Source organism: Periophthalmus magnuspinnatus, chromosome 13 (assembly GCF_009829125.3).
Source record: "Periophthalmus magnuspinnatus isolate fPerMag1 chromosome 13, fPerMag1.2.pri, whole genome shotgun sequence".
NCBI classification, from domain to species: domain Eukaryota; kingdom Metazoa; phylum Chordata; class Actinopteri; order Gobiiformes; family Gobiidae; genus Periophthalmus; species Periophthalmus magnuspinnatus.
In genome coordinates this window covers 3,073,097-3,099,033 of record NC_047138.1, presented here as the reverse complement: position 1 = coordinate 3,099,033, position 25,937 = coordinate 3,073,097, and the positions used below count along the sequence as shown (strand labels likewise).

General features: G+C 43.6%; 3 protein-coding genes across 4 annotated transcripts in view; 1 reads left to right on the top strand and 2 right to left on the bottom strand.

Moving 5' to 3' along the window:
- The window catches only part of LOC117380703 (A disintegrin and metalloproteinase with thrombospondin motifs 15-like), a 246,113-nt gene that overhangs the window by 207,523 nt on the left and 12,653 nt on the right, over nt 1-25,937 (top strand). The gene's annotated exons all lie outside the window — the stretch shown is intronic.
- zbtb44 (zinc finger and BTB domain containing 44) lies at nt 722-9,532 on the bottom strand. 2 transcript variants are annotated; one of them, XM_033976811.2, is made up of 6 exons: nt 9,256-9,532; nt 6,806-7,889; nt 6,055-6,139; nt 5,649-5,800; nt 5,077-5,377; nt 722-3,847 (listed from the first exon to the last, which is right to left on the bottom strand). In XM_033976811.2, the coding sequence occupies exons 2-6, from the start codon at nt 7,854-7,856 to the stop codon at nt 3,475-3,477; spliced, it is 1,962 nt and encodes a 653-aa protein (XP_033832702.1). In that variant the 5' UTR covers nt 7,857-7,889; nt 9,256-9,532; the 3' UTR covers nt 722-3,474. The 2 variants fall into 2 exon arrangements, with proteins under 2 accessions (XP_033832702.1, XP_033832703.1); XM_033976812.2 differs by having other exon boundaries at nt 5,294-5,377.
- On the bottom strand, nt 12,247-25,506 carry LOC117380326 (A disintegrin and metalloproteinase with thrombospondin motifs 8-like). Its single transcript, XM_033977115.2, has 9 exons — nt 24,519-25,506; nt 22,683-22,922; nt 18,739-18,871; nt 18,498-18,665; nt 15,471-15,763; nt 14,559-14,745; nt 14,300-14,472; nt 14,045-14,220; nt 12,247-13,933 (listed from the first exon to the last, which is right to left on the bottom strand). Exons 1-9 carry the CDS (start codon nt 25,230-25,232, stop codon nt 13,198-13,200), a joined length of 2,820 nt encoding a protein of 939 aa, XP_033833006.1. The 5' UTR covers nt 25,233-25,506; the 3' UTR covers nt 12,247-13,197.

Genomic DNA, 25,937 nt, shown 5'->3' with positions numbered 1-25,937 from the left:
AAATAGAAAGTAGTGATAGCAATTGTAATAATTGAAGTTTTAATTGGGAGTTTGGAAGATTACTCAAACGTGCAGCTGACATATACTGTAAAACCTCTTAAAGTTTTGTTTTTGATGAGGGAACAAAGTTATAATTGAACTGAACGCTCTAAAAAGCCAACTTTACATAATATAATAATAGCAGTCATAGTCCATGTTTAATTATCCATCCATTTTCTTCCTCTTATCTGGGGAACAGTCTTAATCAGGGACTCCCAGACTTCCCTCACCCCAGACATGTCCTCCAGCTCCTCCGGTGGGACCCCAAGGCGTTCCCAGACCAGCCCAGAGCGAGTCCTGGGTCTTCCCCGGGCCCTACTCCCGATGGGATATGCCCCGAACACGTCCATAGTGTTGTAATAATTGAAGTTTTAATTGGGAGAGATTGTACGATTACTCAAACGTGCACGACTGACGTATAAAACCTCTTTAAGCTCGTTTTTGATGAGTGAACAGTTATAATTTAGCTGAACGCTCTAAAAAGTCAACTTTGCATTATATAATAATAGTAATAATAGTCCATGTTTAGCTAAATCTGTGAAAATTTACCTTCAAATCTAAATTACCTCATGAAAAATTGTGTTATTTTATTTTATTTTATTGTAAATGAACTCAGATTCAGTCTTGATAATGTGTCTACTCTTTAGTAAATAATAAGTTTAGAAAAATCACAACTACATTGCGACTTGGTCTTTTATTTACATATTATACTTTTACAAAACAAGTCTTTATCAGTAACAACAGGACAGCAAAGCCAGAACACTATAGTAAAGATTAAGAACAACCATAAAGTCCCATATACAGAGTCTGGTCAGAACAGCCAGCTGTGATATCTGTAGTTAAAACATTCAACACCAAACAGAATCTTCAATATACGGCCCGCGATGCCTTCTGGACTCTTCTATGGAGACACAGAACCAGTGACGCAAATACATTTGCCTCAAAGCAGGTAGTTATCAGTTGGCCAACAGTATATGCTTTGTATGATTGTTTTGTACACGGACAGTCACAAGTGAAGACAACCAAGGCCCCTGTACTATTCACATTAACAAGAATATCCAAAGATGCCATAAAACAGCAACCAGAATACAAAAGTCACCAAAAATATATATTGTTTTATGTAATTAAAGTGGGCTACCATCTTTATATTTTCATGTGGACTGGAAAACGTATACAACATCAAGTGTACATTAAAGGCATGTCCCAGACAGGATCAATATAGTTTAAAACATTGCACATACAGAAAAGAGGTGGCATGCTGGACACTGACGTTTGGGTTAACGGAGATTCTTTATCCAAGAAAATCTTGACCAGAACATTGCCAACTGAAGACATGCTCCCACTGCACACAACTACAGTATATGGACATGCAGCAATCAAATCAACACAAAGCTGAAGAAAACCAGTCACTTGGTCTAAACGACTGTTTCACAGATCACACATGGGTTTGTAATTCACCTCAGTCACATTTCAAACAAAATACATTCTTCTTTTTATAAGACATTATACTATATATATATGTATATATATATAGAAGACCAAAAAGTGACTTCAAAAACAACACCTGTCCATTTATTGCACACCATTGGTTCACAAAAATATTTTGGGCACTTTTGCGTTTCATCAAACAGCAGCATTTCATTGTAAAAAGTTGTTTTAAAACAGACAACAGATGAGGAGAATGACGTACAAATGGAAAATGAAACTTTTAAATTTAGATGGTGTGCAAGTCGAGTTTCAGGTCCATGTACTAAGGCTAGTCTCTGAACTGCACCACATCTTACAGTGTTGGAGGGTCAGTGGACCCTTGAATAGTGTGGACCACTTGGTTTGATTATCTTTTATTTAACATGTGCAATAACTGATTGCCTCGGCAAATCCCATCGAGAGAACATTTGGTCCTTCAGGTAAAAGCTTGATTAGAGCCCAGGAAACGGGCAAATGGCACAACTACGGAAAGTCAAAGATCGGCTGGCACAGGGTGACACGAGTGCATTTGAATCGTACAGATTTTACTGGTCAGTGTGTTTTTGACACTTCATTACAGCAATAATTTACATTCAACTCTTTGTATCAAAGTCTAAAATTCTGCTGTAGCAGAGGGAGAAAACAAAGACTGTTCACGACAGAGGCACAAGAACTGCTGCCATTTGGCACTGAACTTAGATCGACAAAAACAGTTTGAGTGAACGGAAGAAACGGCTCATAATGTTAGACTCATGTCATTTGACTCACAGTACGAGCATTCACACCACTGCTTCAGAAGCAAATACAAAATGTTACCAAGCAAATAATAATATGGGCCATATAATGGCCTACGCTCTACCAGCATCTGCGACGCTACGACTGCAGATGCACCACTTCAGTCAGGGTTTAAACACAAAGGAACTCAAAGTTATTCTACAAATTATTTTGAACAAAAATATGAAAATATGGGCCTGCTGCAAAATAAAGGACACGGCTTAAAGGCTGAAATCTTAGCATTTTACAAGCTTTATAAAGAATGAAATGCTACATTAAATATTTTGTGAGGAGCACGTTTGGGTGATTGAAGAAATTTCATTCTTTGCTATTTTTCCTCTAATATAAAACACACCAAAACAAACAGCAGTGACATTACAATCATAACTGTTTTAGAATTTAGACACATGAATGTCAATGTTAGAAAGATGAAAAATACTGCAACATGAATACTCTGTCCTTATAGTTTCAAGTTTTTAACATTTACATACTATTGATAAAAGATATGCACATACACACATCTGACAAATCATACTTCACAACACACAGCATTCAAAGAGTAAACTACAGTACAAGCTATTGCAGGATAGATATTATAGACATGTAACAGTTTGCCTATAGAGATGGCACTGAAGGAATAACACAGTCTCAGCCCAAACAGACAAGCGTCACCACAAACACGGATCCCTACAGCTCAGTCTGTCTCTGGCGGCTCTCTCCTCCAACTCTCTTAGTTAAAAGATGCATCAGGCACTTTCCAAAAACAAGGGTGAGGTTTGAATCTAAGCCACCGAGAAAACAGGAAAATACTGCATTCACGTCATATGGGGAAGCGTCAATCACTATTACGTCATCATACATTTTCAGCCCAATGTTAAACTAATGGAGATTTTAAGATGCTAACGGCTAAACTTAGCATTCAATTAAAACTATTCTAACCATATAGTGTAATTAATGTATTTACTCGTTGTGATCCAGCGGATTATCGGGTTGTTCTACGGCTCCGATCTCGAGCTCTACACGTAAAAAGAAATGATTTGCAGTTGTGAATGCATTTAAAAGGTTAAAAGAAAACGTGTTCATGGCACATCCTCAGCGGCATCACGTGATTTCAACACGTGACAAACATCCCAACAGTTCTTTCTGTCCGTAGAAACTGCCACATGACATGAGCGCAGAAAGAGAAGACGCGAATCACTCGATGGTAATAGGGGCCAGCTCCTTTGCCTGATCGGGCTGATTCTCCTCAAACGCTTCAGGGGAACAGTCACCCACACTGTGCTCAGACTTCACCTCCTCCGTCACGCCCTCTGCGTCACCGGCCGCGATCTTGGGGCTGGGTGGGGCTTCCAGCGGGTCTGCGGGCTCCGGAGAGAGGAAGCCTGAGGAGCTCTCGCAGTGGTGGGTGGAGGAGGAAACCTGTGAGATGACGGGCAGGTGCACTGAGGAGGATGGGGCGTTCACAGAGCTGCCGGGGTACGGGACGGGGACAGGGGGGTCGTACTGCACTCCCAGCACCTCCTCTTCCTCCTGCACCTGGCTCAGGTAGTCGGGCACGAGGAAATCACTGCAAACAGGAGCAGGAGGGTTCAGCACAACGGGACGGGTCAGAAAACAAACATAAAAGACAAACAGACAACTTCAGCACTGCACTTTTTTACTGCAAACAACATTTAAGAGTATTATAGTAGGTGCACTGTCTAGCTTTTCTGCTGGAGAGTCCGCCACCTGCTTGTTGCCATGGAGATTTTATTGCTTTTATTAGAATATTCCACAGTCTGACATTATCTTTATCCAGTTTTATCTAGTTTACTATTACCCAACTAAGCCAGGTTATTGGTCAAAGCTGTGGAGAGGCTCAGAGCAAGAACGCCCATTTTTTAAAAGTATTTATACCTGTAATGCCATACTGTGGTACATTCCAGGACTGTTTTACCTCCTTGAAGACAGTGGCATAAAGGGGCTATTAAGGAGAAAGTATAAAACAGCCAGGTATAATAACATGATCTAAAATAAGATAATAAACTGGAATTATTGTGATCATAATTCTACCATAAAAGTGTTTGATGTTTGACGTTTAAATCTGTCTTTTCCATGAGCGGTCGTTATTGAACAGTTAGAACACAGGCTTCATTTCGATAATAAATAGATGAGGATGACTCTCATGTGGACAAGAGTGCAGCCTGATCTGACACAGCCTTGTGCAAATCAGCATTTTCTAAAAAAAAAAGGCCAGTGTCGTTAACATGTCTCTTTATGTGAGGGCTGTGGATCGGACCAAGAGACGTAGTGGACTGCCAGAGAATTTTCCACACTGTTATGATCTCAGGCGGAGACCTTCTACTATAAAACTTTTGAGGAGTCAATGGCCCATTTAAGTCCTCCGACCTGTGAGGGCTTGAGTTGATTAAGAAGTGGAAAAGTCTGGGAAAGAAAAACACACTTCCACTTCATAAAGACACTGTGTTCTGGCTTGAACGAGCAAAACAACCCACTAATTAGTTCAGAAAAATGTCTTTATAAAATCAAACAAGCAAATAAGATATTTATATAGTATAGATACATGAGTGTTTTATTCTCAGTTTTGTCACTTGTATACTTAAAAAAGAGACAAAATGTATAATTTTTAAGTAATTATTAAAGTGAAGTAGATTTGAGACCCTACATTTGAGTGGACCTAAACTTCACACTTCCTAACTCCAGAAAATGGCTTTGTTTTTCCTTGAATCTTAAATAGTTTAGATTTCCAGGTGAGATCTGAGTGAACAATGGGGTCAGTACCCACAGACTCCTCACCTGCTCTGGAAGTAGTTTGCTAGCTCGGAGGCTTCATGGTTCAGACTCCTCAGGTGTACAATTAAATTTCCAGAGTTGGTGAACATGGCGCCGCATGTTTTGCACTCGTAAATCCGCGGCTTGCGGATTATGTGTCGGGAGACCCTCATGTGGTGCTTATATTCACCGAAGGACGTGAATGTGGCGCTACAAATCTGGCACCGGAAACAGCGTTTACCTTCGTGCTTCAGTCGATGCATCTTTAGGGAGTAGGCCCGTGTGAACTTTTTCCCACAGCGGTCACACTGGAAAGGTTTAATGCCTGGAGGAAGCAGACAATGAATGATTTAGCTGCACTGTAATTTAGCATCTCAGATAAACACAACACACATAACTATCACCACGGAGGCTGTTTTCTAAATTACTGTTTCCTAGAATCATCTAAGCTCTATACAAGGTGCAGCTAAAGACTTCCCCATGTCGGATTTTTTCAGCAGTTTCCCTGAAGCAGAAGTTTACATATTCATCATTTCAAACGTTGCATTAAACTAAATATTCTAAATACAAAGTCACACTAAAGAAGTTCTACCTACCGGAATGTATGAGCATGTGCTGCTTAAGGTTTTGTATCCGAGTGAATCGGACTCCACACGTGGGACACTGAAAGGGCCTGTCAGGACCATTAGTACCAGGTCTGGCTGAGGGACTGATATAAAGGTGGTATGGATACTGAATACCCTCCAGCCTGAAAGACACATGAACAACACAGGCATTTTAGTGCATTTTATATTAAGCACACTTCAGACGTAGATCAACCTTTTCTGCGTCAGTTAAACCATAATTGATTTGAAGTTACAGTTGCAGATTGTCAGGTTTATTATAATTGTGCCTTAGGGATGCGTTCGAATGTATAATGGTAATCGATGTGACGCACTTGCTGCATGTGGTTTATGTTTATATTTTTTTATTGCTTTGCTGCAAGTTATAACCCAACTGCACCTTTCATCATCTTCGTTGTGTCCTCCAGCATTCGAGGCGCCCTGCATTGATGGCAGCGCCTCCGACACGCCCTCGTCCATGGAGCCTGTGGAGGAGGAAAAAAAAGTACTCAACTAAATGCTGCTGTACTGGAAGGAAGCTGCACAAATACAGTTCATTAGGCTTAAGTCCATTTTCAAGGAAACTATTTAACTTACTTCATGTGTTTAGGAAAAAATGAGTGATGTTTCCATGTTTGTGTTTATGGCAGGGGATAGAATGCTTTTAAGCTGCATTTAGGGCCTCCACAATAAAACTTTCCATCTCAGTTTCTTTAAGGCGGGGCTAGACTCAGGCTGTCTCAGGGAAAAGAATGGTTTTCCCAGATTGTCAGATTGCTCCTGTGACAAATCTAGAGCCAGGTGCACAACCAGATCTGCCCAATTTGATTAAACGTAGGTCTTTTTACTCTCAAGGGGCAGAAATAACCGTTGAAGGTGCACAATGTAATTTATCTGGTGAAGGGTCCGCCATCTGCTTTTTTCCCCTGCAGATGTCATTGCTTTACCTGAAAACTTAAAATGCATCCATCTTGCACACTGTATATTCAACTACAGGTGCCGTTATTGCAGTTTTTAAACCTTGACACACATTCTATACTGTGGAAAGAAATCTCCAACCTGAAGTTAAACAGTGCACCGACAGCAGTCCTTTTAGCGTGCATTTTAACCATTTTTTTTTAGTACAAGAATGGTGTTAAAAACAGACTCACCGATAGAGGAGGACTGTGGGCTGATGAGGAGCTCCTCTTGGACCTGCTCGCTGCCCGGGACAGTCTGCTGGTCACTCAGAGAGCTCTGGGAGGCACTGACGGCCTGCGAAGCCTCCTGCACCTCTTCATCGCTCAAACGCTCCACCTTCACCCTCACGTCATCCTCCTCCGCAGCCACAGGGGGCGACACTGCCTTCGAGCTCTCACAGGACAGGAAGTCGCTGAGGCGGCGACCCACCACCTCAGACGTCCCCGCAGCCCCCTGGTCCAAACAGCGAGGGCTTTCGGACAGTTTGGACTTTTCTGAGTGGAACCTGCGGTCGATCCCGAACGGAAAAGTCCACGGAAAGGCCAAAGACGACTCTACGGGCTGAGCCGCATTGTCTGAGAAAGAGGGTGACGGGTTTGTGATCTGAGGAGATGTGGCCACCATTTGTGTAGTGCATTTGAGCGGGCTTTCGGGCGATGCCATGGTCATGAAGGTCTTGCGTTTCCGCCGTGATTCTCGACACACCGGTACGTTCCTCTCCATTACGCTGCAGTCCGAGGACACGGGCGACACGCTGCCGTCCATCGGAGTGAGCGTGCAGTGAGAGGACGCGCTCTCTGGGACGGACTCGTGCTGTTTATCCGCGCTGAGGCTGTTGTTGCTGCTCGGGCCCCACAGAATACTCGACTTCATGAACTCTGAGCACGTACTGGCCACGGCAAACATCTGCATGTAGCTCGCAGCCGCCAGTACGTCGATAATGTTCTCTGTGCTGATGGAGAGAGTGGAGGTGTAGGCGTACTCCAGCAGCGGAGCAAAGCCACTGACTGTGACATGATGGAGGTCCAACACAAACTTATCCTCCTCCTCCGAGCGCCCCACCAGTTTGGAGCGGAAGAAGTCGCTGCAGCAGGCCAGGACCACCTTATGAGCGAGGAAGAGCTTGTCCTGAACTCGGATGGTGACGTCGCACAAGTGCCCCTCGCTGCGCAGAGCATTGAGTTTGTCCAGCATCTCCTGACTGTGGGACGCCGAGGTGTGGGTGAAGGTCTTGGCCCCCATGCTGCAGTCAGGATAGAACAGGGAAAAGGAGAGCTGTGGAGAGAGATAAAATAAATAAGACGATGAAAAGCTTTTAAGAAATAACAATCACAGACTCCAGATGAGTTTTGTAATCTGATAAATGATGGCAGCTACTTTCAACAGCGATATTACCTTCATTATTCTCATATAAAAACAGGTGACGGACTGAAAAAGGACACTATGCCACGATTATATATAAACTATGACATGTAACTTTGGTTTTATTCGATTGGGCACAATTAAAAACAAGTCTGCTACGTTTTGACTTCTTATTAATGGCGTCAAACATTTCTATTAACGCTCAAAAGCTCTCAATTACACAGTTATTATTCTACTCTTGTGTTTCTTGTTGTAGACAGACTGGTGCAGGTGAAGACGTGCCGTTGGATGGAGTGAACCAAGGACAAAATGCCAAGTTATGTAAGGCCAATCAAAGCAGATGTACAGAGATAGAGTCCAGATCTGAGGAGAGGCCAGTGCGCTACAGGATGCTCAGCAGCTGTCTGTGAGACATGTGGATTCTCTGAGGCATGAGATTTTCCATCAAACAAAGGCTGAAGTGAAGGGGCTCGCGTGGGGAGAGCTGCAGCACACAGAGCAAAGGAAAACACTCCAGGCAGTGTCCATGCTGAGTTATAAGCCTGAGCTGTGGAAGACTACAACACTATTACGGCTAATGAGAAGAGCCTTTTAAAGAAACAATCTCATGTCAAAGAGCTTTCATACACCACGTCATGTGCACTGGAGGTGACTCTGGCCTTTATTCTGCTCTATATTATACTTCCATTTCTCTGTACAGTCTCTCTCAGTTTCTCTTGGCATCCACACAGAGACAACACTTCTATGGTGGATTATGTCTCACAATAACAGTCAAAATAAGGATAAAGGTAACAGTTTATTAGACACAGGTCCAGATTTAACACATCCTTGGTCCCATGACTACAGCACAGAACTATCAATGATTACAAGCCTACAGCCTCTAGGAGTGTTACTAGATTCTGTTTATTCAGGTCTTGAAAGTGCAAACAGGTCCAAACACATCTCCTCCTCTGTGTCCAAACCAAAACACGGATCTGTTCCACTTAAAAACGCTGTGATTTGTAAAACGATACATCCAAACATGTTTTACATATGTGCAAAAGAGATGTAGAGTTTAGTTATGGCTGGCTTTTATTTTGAACTCACATTTCCGTATAACTTTGGCAACCTTGACGCACCAAATGACGCACACAGCTAAAGCTTTAGCCGCAGCCCGCAGCCTCAGCGCACTCTGCATAAAGCTCTAACAGGGACAATTCACACCGTCAGCCTCCTGACAATAACCAAACCTGTTCAAAGTGTCCAGAGCCGTGTTATCAGCCCAAACAAAGGCTCGTACCTTCCGCGGTCAGGCCCGTGCAGGCGGAGGGGCCTGGGGATGCTGCGCCGACACAAAGCAGCTGTAGTCGGACAGAGCGCAGCGCCGTGCGCCGTCCTGCGCCTTTTGGACACTTGTCAGGCTTCCAGCCGTCACACGCCACCTCCGAGCCAACACTCGCATGAATCCAGCTCACATTACGCGGGCATTAAGCGGTGTAAATGTGCGCTCTCCATCCCTTTGTGCGCCCGAGCCTCTGCGCCGTATGTGCCCACAATGCAACGCGCATCTCCAACTGTACTTTACTGTAAGAAACAGGAAGTTCAACAACACAGTATCCTTTTGTCAGTGTAAATGATCAAGTTCACTCCAGTTTACTGCACATCTGTGGATGAAGTGGAGACAAATCTGATGTTTTAGTTTAATAAACATTTAATCTGGAGCATCACAGGCCACTCCTCAGTGAGAATCTCACAAGACACATCAGAAGAGTTGTCTTGTTTATTATGTGTGACTTTGTGCTCATATGTTTTAAATGAAAAGAAGAGTGTGATCCTGTCTGATCCCAGGGATGATCATTTATTATAAATGAATAAATGTTTATTGTAAAAATGTTCATTTCTGGTGTAAGTGTCAAAGAGAAACAAGAGTCTGAAACATAAACTCAGAAGTGTTTAATAATGAGTAAAGTGTCTCTACAGAAAGCACAGGATGAGAGTCCAGAGGTGTAACTGTGTGAAAATGTAAAATACTAAAATAAATACTGTATAATTATTGTCTTTAATTTAAAAATAAAATCCCAAAAGTTGATGGATTTTGTGTTGTTTATTTTCATGACAATAAGGAAAAGTTATAAATAATGTTTCCATTTATTTATCACATAAACACAGAGTCTTAATTTGGCCCTTAGCATCAAACCAGAGCATTTAAGTTACATAAAGAGACATGATGAAGGTGGACGGTGAGGAAAGAGGAGAAGAGAGAGGGAGGAGAGGGAGGAGTGAAACGCAGAGTGAGAAAGGCGGGGTGATAAATGTAATAAATGGTAATAAATGTAGTATTCACTATGTGTATATGTGTGTGTGTATATATATATATATATATATATATATATATATATATATATATATATATATATATATATATATATATATATATATATATATATATATATATATATATATATATACTTAAGGAGAAATAGCAAAGTACTTTAATCTCCTGCTCTATCCACCACTGCAGGTCTGTCCATCACTGAGTGTGTGAGTGTGTGAGTGTGTGAGTGTGTGAGTGTGTGTATGTGTTTACACATCTGTATATACTGGATACTGGGATATTGGGATATCTGTGATTTCAGACCTGACACTCGTAGATCCCAGACTTTCACTTATATTTTTCTCCACCCTAAAAGATAAGATAAGATCTGCCTTTATTAGTCCCACAGTGGGGAAATTCCAGTATTGCACCGCACAGTTAAAGAACAGCAGGAAAATGGTAACATGGACATAAAAGACACAGTCTCTGCTCCAGCCAATACTCTATGAGTTAAAGGAGTGAGTCAGAGACCCCAGCCACCCACACTGACCCCGAGAGCAGAAAAAAGAGCTTCTGTCCCTGCTGGTTTAAATAAACTTTGCTCATCTGAGTGAGATCCAAAACCGAGGCTCCAAATCTCCCTAATCACAGTCCAAACGTCTCGGTCATAGGATATTTTCACACCCGTAGAGTCCAGCTCCGGCCAACTATAGTCCTACTCCATCGACAGTGTGACCGGGCCCAGCTCCACATGGTCCAGCCAGGGTTTATAGTTACAGTTACATGTGTCTTTATGTGTTTGTCTATGTGCTTCATGGAACTTTACATGAGCAAAAACGCATAAGACAAACAGATTCATTTAACAGTGAGAATCCTCATCAGGACTGAGTTATGCACAAATGTGACTCAAAAGGTTTTCTTCTTACCTTATTTTGTGGGCCCCTGGTTGTCAGACTCCACCTGGATATGTCCAAAGATCCTCCAGACCATCAGTTACATCGTCACGTCGGGGTCACCAAGTTGTTTGTTTGTGGAGGTCAAAGAGGATCAAGACTCTGAAACGTAAAGTCAGAAGAGTTTAATGAGTTTTACACAGATAAAGTGAAAAATGAAGCAGTGGACTCAACTGAAAGCAGGATGAGTGTGTGGACAGTTTTATAGTGTCTCTCATGTGTGTGTGTGTGTGTGTGTGTGGGTGTGTGGGGTGTGTGTGTGTGTGTGTGTGTGTGTAAAGGAGGCTCCTCTTCTGGTCAGCTCAGTGTTATCTTCACGAGCTCCTACACAACGACAGGGCCACAGGAAATCACAGTCCTGTCCTTGAGTCTGAGCAAGTGTCTCGTCTTCTATGTGTCTCTTTATTTGACCTGAGTTCACACATTATTAACTTTAACATTATATTAACTTTAGCTCTATATTATTAACTTTAACATTATATTAACTTTAGCTCCATATTATTAACTTTAGCATTAGTGCATTGAGATACAAGTTTAAAGTAGAGCTCACTGCTAAATGTTATAGATACTTTACTATTATGTTACTCTTGGCTGCCAGTGTTATTTTCTCTTTTGGGACGATGCTTTTTCATATTTTTTTGTTTTGATAATGTGATTTTGATATTTTAAGGAATAAAACTAACAAATAAATGCAAACAAATAATAAGGAAGCTGCAGTCATCACAAATGTGTGGACTCTGTTTGAGTGAGGCTCGTGTTCTGTGTTTTTATGGTGGTCTTGTTTATGATGCACATTTGACTGTGGGACTTCACTTCTTAAAAGGCTCCAGTCGGTTAAACAGAGGATGAGGTCTGCCTCTCGCGGCTTTTAACAGTCACTGCCCCAAAGGAATGTGCCAGTTTCTTTTTTTCACTGGCCAACAGTGATCCTACCATAAAGTCAGAGTCGGGCACATGATGCATCTTCACACACTGTCAGGAAAGACACGCAAAAAGACTAAATAACTGAGGACAATGCCATGTATTGAAATATACATGTGTTTATTTGACCATTTCTTTTACAAAAAAAATCAAAGACAGCAGCATGTGCCAGTTTAATTACATCTCAAATGTATAAACTTACAAAAATAAATAGCTCAAAGAGGAAGCTGTAACATTATAATAGCTGAGTCCTTCACTGAAGGGATATAGGCCCAATGCTCTTTCTCTTTCCATTTTTAACATAAAGCAACTTGACAATGACAAATCAAATATCCACACAACTGTGAGCATTTGCTAATGCATTTACAAATACAACATCTGTAAATTCATAAAGGTGAAGTTATTTACACAATCCAAAGTATTCTTATTTCTCAATGCATTAAAATGATTTTTAGTGAATAAAAAGTGATTAGATTTTTGTTTTGCACCATAAACATAATTAGAAAAACATAAGGGCAGATGCAACAGCTCCATGTGCTCAGTTTGTTCTTCTGGACAGACTCCTCTCTAGACCAAGATTTTACACACTGTGTAAACACACTTGAGTCTTTATAGCACACCTCCAGGACATTTAAGCTCTCTGTTATACTAGACCTACTAATTATTCTTTTAGCATATAATTAGCATATAATCTCACATTGTTAGTGTAGGTATGAATGGACAATACACGAGCTTATTTCCCAGAGACATTTATAATAAGTTATGTGAAGGCTCCATAAAGCTTTATAGGCAAGAGTTCTGTGGAGGAGGCTGGGAGGTATATTTACACTGTGCTGGTGTTTAACAGCATCATGTCCCATTTAAACAAGTTTATACAAAATGAGACTGAGAAGACACACAGCACCTTCATTGTGGTACATAGCATCAAATGTACATCCTGAGGTAGATTTTACTTATAGTGGTTGTCAAATGTCAACAAAAACATAGTATTTTGCCCAGTAGCCTGATACTATCAGCTGGTAAGTGCAGTCTGGGCAAAAGGGGCCTGCTGTGCTCATAAGCACTGAGGGTTGAAGCAGTCTCCGGACACCGGCTCGGGGGTCTTGTTTGCATCACACTTGTTTGGCTCTACAATGTTCCCCGTGTAGTCTATGCAGACCACAGTGCGCCGCCGCTCGCCCTGACCACAAGTCCGAGAGCAGGAGGACCAGGGTCCCATCTGCCACATGGGGCAGGGCAGGTCCCCACAGGCCTTTATGTCGGCGGGCTTCGGGTCTTCACAGGGGCCAGAGAGGAAACCGGCACTGTCTCTACACTCCACTGTCCTCCTGGACCAACCAGAACCACAGCTCTTAGAGCACTCCGACCACTCGCCCAGCACCCACTCAGGGAGGCCAAAAGGATGGATCATGTGCACAGACAGGCCTTTCTTCTCTTTAGATTTGCTCAGTGTTGCATCTCTGGGGATGTAAAAGGAGTATTTAACCTTGGGCGGGTTGTCGTCGCCCCCGGTGGCCAGCAGCTGCACTGTAATGGTCTCCTTGAGCTGCCTGAAGCTCTGGAGCCGCTCCAGAGTGGTGGAGGAGCCACTGTACTTAAGCACCGCCCCCTGCACTGGGATGTCCTGCTCCACCGTGGACACAGAGAAGTTTCCATTCAGGATGTAGCCTCCGCTCTCCCTCTTCACCGCCAGGTAGTTCCCATCATGCTTCAGGCCTCTGTGGCTGCGCTGCTTAATGTCAATGTTAGTGGCTCCCACAGGAATAGTGACGATGTCGTTGTAGCCAAAGCTGGAAGATAAAGTGAGGAACATTAATGATAGAAGAGAAAACACATAATGTGTACAGTAAATGTGTAAGTCAATAAAACTCTGTGAGCGTGATATAAAATGTACCACTTACACGGCTTTGTTGTATGAGCCTGTGATTTTCCTGCACGACAGTCCGTCTCCTCCACAGATGCCACATTTGTCCACTCTTTTACTGGACCCGATGACCTGGTCACAGCCGGCCTTCACACATTGGCCCTGAACACACACAGAGGTGGTGTCGGGACCACAGGTCGTCCCGTCCACGACCTGCACAGAGCACATTTAACATCAGCGTGGTATCATGGTATGTCATTATGTTATGATTGTGTGAATAAACCTGACGTACCTTTGATTCAAACACCTTAAACTCGTTGCTGCCCTTGGCCCGACAGAACAGTTTACACCTGTCCCGAGGAGAAACTCCGGCGTATTTGGGAATCCACTGTTTGACATTACCACTAAAGTCCAGATAGTTGGGACTGTTGTATTTTTCACACTGTTCTTCTCGGAAACTTTTTCCTGACGAGAAAAAGAAACAAAAAGACACAGTTAGACAAAAACACTTCTCCACTTCTCCTTCATTTGAGTCAGAGATCAGCGCTCACCTCCACTGCTCTCACAGGGCTGTATGTTGCACGACTGGTACCGAACCCTCTGGCCTTCGCAGTATTTGCCTCCATTTTGTGGGACAGGGTTGGTGCACTCCCTGTAGGAGAACTCCACCCCCCCTTCACAGGTCCTGGAGCACATCTGCCACGGCCCCCACTCACTCCAGCCTCCATCCACCACCACCTGAGCAGAGGAGCAGAGGAGCCCAGACAGGCCCAGTCAGAGCGGAGGTTAGGGCACAGAGCCAAGGGCGTCTCAGCAGTGCACTCTAAACCACAGTGTGGATTATGGCTACAGTGTGCTGGCGTGTGCTACTACAGGCTAAATGTGTGCTGAAGTTCGGCACGCGCCTGCTGTCTGCCTCTGCCCACATTCCTGCCACATGTGTCAGTCACACAGAGTGGAGCCGGCCATGATGGGGCTTTCTCACACTAAACGGAGGCGTTTGTGAGCTGCTGCGGTGTCCTTTCCAAAGGGTTTATGAGTTTGGAGCGCAGAACAACCCAACTGCCAAAGAGTCTGGATTTATAAACATGTGTGATCATAACACAAGGAGAAGACATCAGGACGAGGAGAAGGAACCCTGAACCTCACCCATCACCGATCTATACTTACGCATTTAAAAACGTTGCATTATTTGGACGGTTTTTACTACACAATCCTAGACTTTATTTAAAATGATATATACTCCTTTACATTCTCAATTCACTCAGACATTTTGCTTTGTGGATGACTTGTTTTACCTGCATTAACGTCTCAAGTTTGCATATATTTTATTATAAATCACTTTGTTTAAGGATCTATTTTCTCTCTGCTTTACCTCTAAAATCACTCATCTCTTTAAATTAAAAAAGTAATGTCTAAAAGTACTGACAGAGCGATGCATCAGTCAGGGAGCACAGTCTTACCGGCGGTTGCATCACCTCTTCATCTGACATACACACTCCGTTCAGACAGGCCCCGTTGTCGCTGCACGTCGTCCCGTCGGCCCAGGGCAGGCTGCCGTTCCGGGTGGTGCACTGCGTGGTCCCGTCCTCCTGACACCAGAGCTGAGAGCAGAGGTCGCTGTCGGACATGTTCGGACAGAGGGAAAACTCCTCTCCGAAGATCTGCTGGCACTGCTGGTCCAGGCTGTACTTGAGGCCTGGCAACTCTTGGGGTAAAGGGATCGTGTTCTCCGGGAGGTCCAGCAAACAGTCCCCTGCGGAGAAAACACACACACGTCAGAACGGAGCTGTGTCTTTGGACCAAGAGACAAAGACAAGGTGAAGTGTCTCGCTTAAGGACACAATGCAGGCGGCACAAATCAAAGTAGAGATGGTGCAACTCCAAAACATCTACGTATAGTTTGAAATCCACTAAACATTTGACTTCATGTCTTTGTAAACGTACCTGTCTCTTATTCACGATTCAGAATACACATGAAAATCATTCTACGTAATAAATTATTTGATAAACCACAACTCCAGCCTGCAGACAGCTACTCTAAATCTGCCTGCTCCTCTATTACATTCAGTCCTGAGGTCTATATCTGGCCGACAGTTACGTGAGCAGATAATTTCTTTAGAGACTTTTTCCAACTGATAAAGAACATATTTCGCTGACACCATCTGTTGCTTTTGGCTACGACAGAGAATTACAGGAAGAAGCTGTCCGCAGTGTGACTCAGTGGAAAAGAAGTTCATTGGGAGATACAAACAGATAAAAATAAAACACTATAAATATTAGAACTATGGCCAGTCGTGAAGTGGGTGGAAGCGTCGGGCAGTGGAAGTGTGTGCTGAGTCAACAGAGAATCATGTTAAAGCGAGCGGGCGTAGTCAGAATGTGAGCTCCAGATGTGGACAGAGTGAGTTAAGGTAAAGGTGCACTATGGGACTTTTCTCGTAGAGGTCTGATAACCGCTTGTCTCTTTGGATGTCTTCTTGTTTTTTCAAGCGTATGGCATTAAACGTGTCTATTTCCCATTCAAGATCTGCTTTCTCACTGTGGACTCGCCTCTCCATAGAGCTGATCTGTGACTTGGTCTAGTGTCATCACCTGCTTTTCTCCATGGAGATAAATATGTGTATGGGCTTCTGTGGGACTCTCCAGGCAAAAAAGGTGACGTGGTTGCTGTGGTTGTGGTTGGCTGCTCTTGTAGCTGACCAGCGGACACACTGAGCAGTGTTTAACCTTTTTAAAGATGTTTTATCTTTACATTTTTTGCTTAATAGTTTGGGATTTTGACCAGTTAAGACGTGCAGCTTGTACAGTTCAAAGGACAGAGGTTAAAGACTATTGGCATGTTTGATTTGAGCAGTTTTTCTTGTATCTATGGCAACCCTGTATGAAGCTAGCCATGTTAGCCAACTAGCGCTGAAATGCTACGGACTTTTTACACCAATGCAATGGCCTTTCTACACCACATAAGGCAGAAGACCTTCCAGAAGAAACACTTTGAGGGAATGACTCGTCTCATCACCAACTAAAACAACAGAGTGATGTTTGGTCTGGGTCTGGACGTTGAAGGTGAGGACACAGAGGACAAAGAGGAGGGACACTTTTGTCCTGAGGAATGTTAGTCTCCTCAAACTGCCCTGACACTAGACCTGATGCCCCTGAGCTGCACTGAGGCTTTTGTTTCCTTTAATATTATTGTATTTCACTGCTCAATGTGCTTAAATTACCCCTCACGGACAAATAAAGTGATACTGATTGATCGAGATCTTGGGGAAAAGCAGGTGGATCTTCAACCAGAAAAGTTACATAGTGCATCTTTAAATTACATTGACTTTTAGGAATTCTTTTGCTAAAATACTGTACTATTTACACCTCACATACAGAGATACAGGCCTTACAGTTAAAGAAAGGGGGTTATGATTCTACCATGTTATACTGTTGTTCCCTCATCCACACATGCCTGAAGAAGTTTTAGATGTCATCCATTTTAGACGTCATCCATACATGTTGCATGAGTAATTTGGAGATCTCTATCCAACTTTCCATAAAAACGCAAAAACATGACGCAAAACTGTGCACGACAACTTTAAAAACCTGACACGATGTGCAGTAGTTTGTCATGATGCCTGTAGTATCTGTCTCCCTGTGTGCTTTCCCCTCCCTCACCTGTCTGAGCCTGGAGCTGGGCGGAGGTCCTTCTCCTCCCGTGTGCACCTGGAGCGCATAAGCGCAATTACCTCCACCTGCTGCCGAGTATTTGAGGGCTCGGCAGAAGACACTCGGGGCCAGACCGTCCGCGTATTCCTGCTCGTCTTCTCCCTGTTTCCAGGAGCGTCTCGGTCCAGACGCTCGGGGCCAGACCGTCTGCGTGTCAACATTCCTGCTCTCGCTCCTTCCTGCTCCTGCCTCTGCGCTCCAGCTCCGGTACAGTCGCCCCTCTGTCTTGCCTCCTGTTCCGTCTCGGTCTCCGGCTCGCTTCTTGCCTCCTGTCCTGGCTCCCGCTCTCTGGACTACTCCGGCTCGGCCTGCCCCGGTCTCGTCCCGATCCTGTCCTCGCTCTGGTCCTGGCTTTCTTGTCCCCGCTCTGCACTACGCCCGTCTGGTCTGCCTCCCGCTCCCTGGCTCCCCGTGTGTGTTAAATGAACTATTAAAAACTGAAATTCACCATTTTGTAAATAAACACTGTCAACCTGCCCCGAGTCTGCACTCCTTGGTCCGCACCCGCACTAGCCGTTACGACATGGTTTCATTAGCGTGATGCAAGCTGAGTCTGTTGTGACAGCGCTCTGAAGGGGGAGTGACTTATCACAGGGAGCAAAGGGGAGTCAGAGCATGAAATATAGTGAACATAGCATTTCTAAAGTAATAAGAGGCAACGTGGTGATATAAAAATGTTTTGTGTTAGCAGTTAAGACCCCATAGACGTAAAATCCTGCCTCTTTAAGTCAAACCGGCGCTAGGACTTTCATGCGTTTGTGCAGTGTCACGTTTACCATGTCCACTATCGAAGAACTCCGTGATGTACAGGGCGCTGCAGGGGGACCAGGGCGAGCTCTTGTTCAGACTCACAAACAGCGGAGCCATCAGATAATGTCCTCCCAGCTCTCCAAACAGACGCTCACATGTTTTAGAGTCGTCATGGGGCATGCTCAACACATGACCTGCACGAAACAGCATTGGACTATAAGCAATCTGTACATATCTAATAATAAAGAGTAGAAAATTGCAGTTTACCGAGTTCATGTGCAGCGGTGAAAGCAGTTTGGAGTCCGCTGTCTTCAATAACAGAGCAGCTCCTCTTCGGGTCGCACATCGTTCCAACGTCAGCCACCCCCAGAGTGTCACAGCTGTTGTGGCCACAGATGTCCTACAAAAACACACATTTATTTAGTGTATTTCATGCTTTTTTTCCTTTCCGCTGAACACCACAGTGCTAAAAACGTCCAGAGGAAACCCTTTTCTCAGTTGGCGCGGGACCACTTTGGGATTCCCCGGTGGAGCTGGAGGAATCCCTGCTTACACGGCTGTTTCCATGGCGCTTTCCGAAACAGTAAAGAAGATTAATAGATCGATGTTTTTAATTAGTTTTAAAGGCGGTTTCACAATATGTAGCTAAAGCCCCGGTGTGTACCTTTGTGGGCAAACGTAGACGCAAATAAAAGGCTGTTTTTGTCACGTTAGATGTTTTTATTACACTGAAAAATGGTTATAATATTCCACAGTATGACCAACGCTCATATCTCAAAACGTGAGAGTGTTTTTAAGGTTTTAAATGTCTGTTTTTATCGAATCAAGCCTCCAGAAAGTTGCAGGGTGTTGCATTGTAAAAGACGGAGTTTAAATCTGTCAACTGGACAAATCGTCGTAGGAGTGAAGACGTTTGGCTGCTCGTCTTCAGTTCTGGTCAGATTTCTGCTGGACACGTCTTATGTTTGTCTGAAGGGAGGAACGTCTTTACTCCTACAACGATTTGATAGATTTAAACTTTATCTTTTATTGTGGATCAGACCTGGACGACTGAAGGATCACACAGACGCAGTTGCATTAAATATTTAGTGAATAACTTTAGCTGTCTGCGTGTGCTACAATCAAAAGCTCATTCTTCCATAATATAATAAATAATCGTGTCTTAAAGTCTCCCTGATCCGCTGTTACATGAATCAGTCTCTTCAGTTTGTTTTGTCATATAGCTCACAGACCACACTCTCTACGTTTCCATTCAAAACAAATAAATATCCCAGAGAGTTTTCCAGAGAGTTGTGTTGTGGTGAAGTGAACATTGTGGTGTATTTAAAATGTTTCCGCGTTTTGAGAGGAGATGCCTGGCACAGCAGAGTGGAGTGAATATGTCCAGAAAACCACTACGATGTGAATCCCATCTGGAGCTGCAGCTGCGGCCCAGCCCGGCCCAGCGTGGCTCTGTACACCTTGTTCCAAAGCAGCATCCTCCACAGCCCCGATCCAGCGAAGCCTTATCTGAAGCCGTGGAGCTGTTGTTTGACATGACACAGAGGTGCAGTTACTCAAGTTTTGTAATATTTGTGTTTGGCTTTAATCAGTTTGGAAACAGCACGCATCTAAATAAATATGTGCCTCGGGAATCAGCAGGAAGCGTAGAACTGTGGAGCGAACATCATGCATTTGTTGAAGTTCTGTCAAAGATGAAGTTAAATTGACAACTTCGGTTACACAGTTATTCACGAGCAACAAATGAGCAGCTGTGTGGGATTATGTGAGGACTACGATGCCGTTTTTACATCACTGCTTCTTAAACTATGGTATGAACACAACTGTGGTATATAAACTCACTGAATCCTCTGAGGTTCTTCCAGTTTAGTCAGTTTTATCCACATTTTTGTCCTCTTTTAGGTTATTCCTAGTTTAACGACAGTAGCGATGGCCTTATTTCAGAACTGGTTTAGTCCAAGTAAAGTTTTTGAGCTGGTTTAGATCTGGTGGAACTCGAAAAAAGGCACAGTTCAAAGATGTTCATTTCGGTCTTCCTTGAAAGCTGATAGTCCGTCTTGTATTTTATGCTGCCACATTATGGACTAGAGCGAAAAAGAAAGTGCGACGGAGGACAACAAACTCAAACGCTGCAACGAGGAGGCTTTTGAGATCCGTAAACGAGCTCACGGGACAGTGAACAGGGACGAGGGGGCCTATCTACTTTCAAGGACCTCGGATGCTGTCCTGGAGAAGTCGGACTGCAGATGGCGCTATTCCTTTACCAATGCGGGTAAGAGAATGGCGCTAAAATGTGTGTAAATGAGCTGGCAAGACATGTCAACGTAACACATGACCCTTAAAAGAACCTTTATTTGGAAATCGAAAAGCCAAATACTCTCTTATAAGTTAGAGGTTAAAAGGTGTGAAATGTTTGAGAAACGCTTTTTATCCACACTCGGTACTGCCTTTTTAGTCGAATAAACATAGTCTGTTCACATATACTCTGAATTAAATGATCAGATCAGAGCCTAACGCAATAACATTCCAATGCGACTACAAAAATACGCCATCCATCCCTTTACTTCATGTTACAGTAAGCTACATTCGATTTCACAACAACCAGTAGCAGCCGTGACCCTTTAAGAGGCTTCCTCGTGTCAGGCCTGATTTGTGGAGGCCCTAAAGTTAGCTCATCCACCAGGAGTCGTCTGGTCTCTATATTTTCAAAGCATATCTCCGCGGAAATGGAAAAACAAACTGTAAGAGGGCTTTAGGTGAATAATGACTTCCCAAATCGAAAGCAGCCACAACAAACTAGAAAGGACGCTCATATGTTCAATTCATCGCTTCCTTTCTTTCTTGGACGTACGTGCCTTCCTGTGTAACGTCATTCAGTAAAGGGCTAAACCTATCGTCACTCAAGCTGTGACTGGGACATTCTGCAATAAAATGTAATAATACAGAGTGCTAATTTATTGTGCGCTAACACCTTGTCAACAAGTAGGGACCGGTTGGAAAAGGCTGCCAGGATTAAGAAGTCATTTTAACCGTGAGAACTGGAAACTCAAAGGTGAACTGTGACTTTTCTGAGCGGGTCCACCACCTTTTTGTGTTCATGAAGACGTTACGTGGCATTAAGCTGATTTATGTTGCATTTATTCGATTGCACGTGGTTTTATTTTCGAACAATATGTCTCTAAACTGATCTGACCTTAACTCCGCAACACAAAAACACCGGGATACTTATGTGAAAGTTCTGAACTATTAATCCCCAACCATAAATTATCTTGAAGGGCATGTGGCAGAAAAACTAAACACAACAAAATGCAAACCAATTAAGCAGATGATTCACTCAAAAACGCCCTAAAGAAAGACGAGCCTGTCAATGCCAACTGCCAATGCTAATTCATCCATTATCCCGCTCAGTGTTCGACCTCTGCCGGGACATGTCCTGCACGTTTGATTGAGTCGACTTGTGCGAATACAAACCGGAGAGAATAGTTTGAGATTTTCCCGTATGACTCGATGCACCTGCGCTAACATCTGACCGCTGGGTTTGATGTAATGGTTTTGCGGTGGAGCTGCAGCTGAGAGCGGAGGCCTCGTGAGTCAGACTGGCTGTGAATGGACAACATGATACACCACCGCGCTCTGGCAGCCAGCGCAGGCCATTCTAAAAACACACTGCCAAAACCATTTACATGACTATGGTTTAAAAGGGCAGCACTTTTAATAGGAGAGTCAGAATAAGTGCTCATGTGTCAAAACATTAAAAGGTTAAATACAGAAATACCTGTTAATGGAATCGTATTAACCAAATAATCTGGAAAATTGCCTGATAAGTTAAAAAATACATTATTATCTTATGTTATATGTTTGTGCAGTGTTTAATCATAGACTTGTGTTAACTTTAAATGGATTAACATGAGTTTTATTCATACTGTCTTAATAAAATACAAGAAAAAACTATTATTTATCACATATTATCCTTGTTCGTCATGTCTTTTGTGTAACACTAGTGAACCAGGTATAGAAAACATGTTTTTTATGGGTTTCCGTGTCCCGTTACATGATATAATATTCATTTTTAAAGTCTCAATCACTGTGACAACGCTCCTAATTTTGCATCATTCAGACACCCACACATAGTCTTTATTTTCTGTCTGTATTTTCCACAAATTGCGTCGCTCTCGTGATTGTTTTTACGCCGTTAAACCTGCGTCCCATACCTCTCGGGTGAACAGCATGGCCGTATCGTAGTGCTCCGAGTGTCTCTGGCTGGGCGGGTTGAACAGCTGTTGCCAGGAGCAGAAGTTCCGCAGCGTCATCCCTCCGTTACTGGACACGGCCGGTCCCACCTCCTCGTCCTCCACCACCAGCATCTTCACCACCACTAAGTTGACCTGGTTCTTTATGCTGGGGTGTTTGTAGAGATGAGCCGCCATGGACATCAGCGTCAGGATGTAGTGCTGTGGACAAATCAGACACAAAAGTTAAGTTAAAAGAGTGAAAAGCAGAAAAGATGATCAAGAAATGAAAAGCTCCTGCCATGAAAAGTTGGAAGAACAACAGAAAAAACAATGCAATGGTTTGAGTGGCATCTGTTTTTTTTAAAGCCAGATGTCCTTCCCTCCACAATCCTCCACAACTTTAAACTATCTGAGTTTGGCGCTGGCGTGAAGACTGCAGACGTATGTGACCCTAAGCGATAGTGCAATACTCTGAATCTGCTGAGTCCAGGTATAACAAAGCTCATATCCATAAACTTCACAGTCGTATAAGTTGTGTTTTGCACCGCTCAGTAGCTGCTCCATGGCATTTAGCCGATTGTTTCCCTTGGCACATGTGCACAGTACACTTGTCACTCCGATCACACTTGAAATCACTTTTTTTTGAGTCGCGCTGATGGTTGGTATTGCTGTATAAATATTTTTTCCACATGTGCTGCGTTCACCCACAGAAGCCTGAGTTGGCTTCAGACGGCAGCCTTCAAATCTCTAAAACCATAAAAACATTCAGAACCACGTAAGGTGTAATAATTCAGTCAAAGACAAACTATTATATGTCCCTGGAGGAAAACCAAACCACAACCTATAGTTTTGCTATCTTGATTTACTTTTAGATTCCACTTTGAGGTTAGTCTGAAATATTGGACAAAGTGCACTGCAAATAAGAGATTTGTTGACTTTCCGATGAAGAGATTTAGAAATTGCAAAGCACACGATTTGGGATTTGTAAATATTGAATACAGTGGTCACATCGAGACATAAAGTGTCGACAGAACTTACCATAGACGACTAAAACAATTAATTTGTGTGACATTAATTTGTTTTGTGGGTTTATTATGCAGCATTGTTAAATCTCTATTGTTCCCATGTGTATCAGGGTTGAGTGGATGATGCAGAAACGTGGTTGCCAAACTGTGACCAACTCCAGAGGAATGTGCTCAGACATTGCTTACATTTCTGTTGCCTGACCTCGTTCTCTCTGGGCCTGTGGAAAACATGGAGCCCTCTGATTCACTTTTATTGCCAAAACATGTTTTATGAACCGAGAGAGATTCAACAACATTCCTCCTGACTGTACATGTTTTGTAGAGCAATAATGTCATTATCTCTAATAATACAATATTCAAAGTATTTGATCTGTACATGCACATTTGTAGATTATTTTAGATATTGGATATTTTTTGATTCTGGTAAATTGTCAATACTGGAACTATTGCACAATACAACTATAAATTCTTCAGTCTAAAACCTTTGTCCAGTTGACAGACTTGAATTTTCTTTTTTTCTTTTGCTATGGAACCTACTGGCACGACACATACATACATACATACATACATACACACACACACACATATATATATATATATATATATATATATATATATATATATATATATATATATATATATATATATATATATATATATATATATATATATATATATATATATATATATATGGTGGCTTATCTTGTGTGGATGTTATTCGGTGCATGTTTTCTCTATTGTTATTTGTGATTCTTTGGGTCAGTGTGGTGCACACAGTGACTTGCCTGACCTTTATTTCATCTCCATAGAAATGGGTCATGCTCGCGTCCGCCACAACGAGCGTCTCAATAAAACGCGGCGCGGAAACAAAGCGTCTCCTGCGCATCTGGCTGCGTGCGTCATTGCTGCCGTGCGTCAAAGTTTCCCCACTTCGCCTGCTCTCCTCCTTCTCCACCTCTGTCTCCTCCACTACCGGCGCGGAGCGGTCAAAGCGCAGCGCCACTGCGCCAGGGCTCGTGCCAAGTGCTCTCCTTTTGATGACATGAGTCTGCTCCATGGAGGAGACGCCGTTGCGCTGTTTGGGTTCAATAAAATACTCCTTCCCGTGCGTAATGAAGGAGCCATAGATGCCCGAGCACAAACTGACAGCCACCACAGAGCTCTGATCCCCGTCGACGTTTCCGGAGTAGAAGCAGCTCCTCAGGTGGCCCTCGCTCTCCTCTGTCCGGTTTATGGTGGAGTCCAGAGCCTGTGTGTGCTGTTGGCCGGATCTGAACCGCTGAATGCTGAAGTAAGGCGAGAGGAAACTTGTGTCTGGGATGAGGTTGAGCGTGAGGTCCTCTCCAAACGCACTGAGCACGAACCTGGGCTGCTCCTCACTGCGTTTCCAGAAGCGACTGCTGACTCTGAGGCTGATCCGATGAGGGACCACATCCTCAGACTCAAAGTGGACCGCGCTGGTCACACAGAGGCATAAAAAGAGCATAAGCACGGGGGAATACATCTTTTGTTATGTAAACAACACTTTCTGTAGAAAAAATAATAATTGTCTCTTAGTTGCATTCAGTGTTGTAAAAATAAAAGTCAAGTGCCCTGTTCCTCTCAGGCAGAGTCCAGTCTTGGTCAGTGTGTGTCTAGTCCTCTCCAGGCTGCGTCCTGTTGCACCTCTCACAGCTGCAGTCTGGACGCATCAGGCCTATTTATACTTTCTGCTCTTCCCTGGACACGAGGGGGTTTATTTTTGATATCCTCCGTTGCTGGAAATTCTCCTCCCACTCGTGCTTCATGAGAACCAGCCGCCACTCCCCCCTTGACTACTGCGCTCCTATTCTTAACTCAGCGCCAGGACGCGCAGCCCATTACTATATGCATAGCTGGAAGTCCACAAGCCCAGTTATTTCTGACCCGAGGAAGGGTCTGAGGGAGTGACAGCACCCCCCGCAGTAGAACCCCGTAAGAACCCCGCTGGAGGGGCCCAAAGCCCGGGACAAAAGAGCGCCCTTTGACGGAGGATGATATATGTACGTGCGTAAGCCGAGCCCCACCACGTCTGTTTGAAAAGAAAGTGGAGGATGCGGGGTCAAGACGGCCTGTTGGGATTTAATTGGTGGCATAAAACGCACCGGGCTTATGCGCATAAAGCTGTTTGCGCACATTACGCAAGTCAAAATCGCCCGAATGCGCATCTATGAAAACAGCGCACATGATG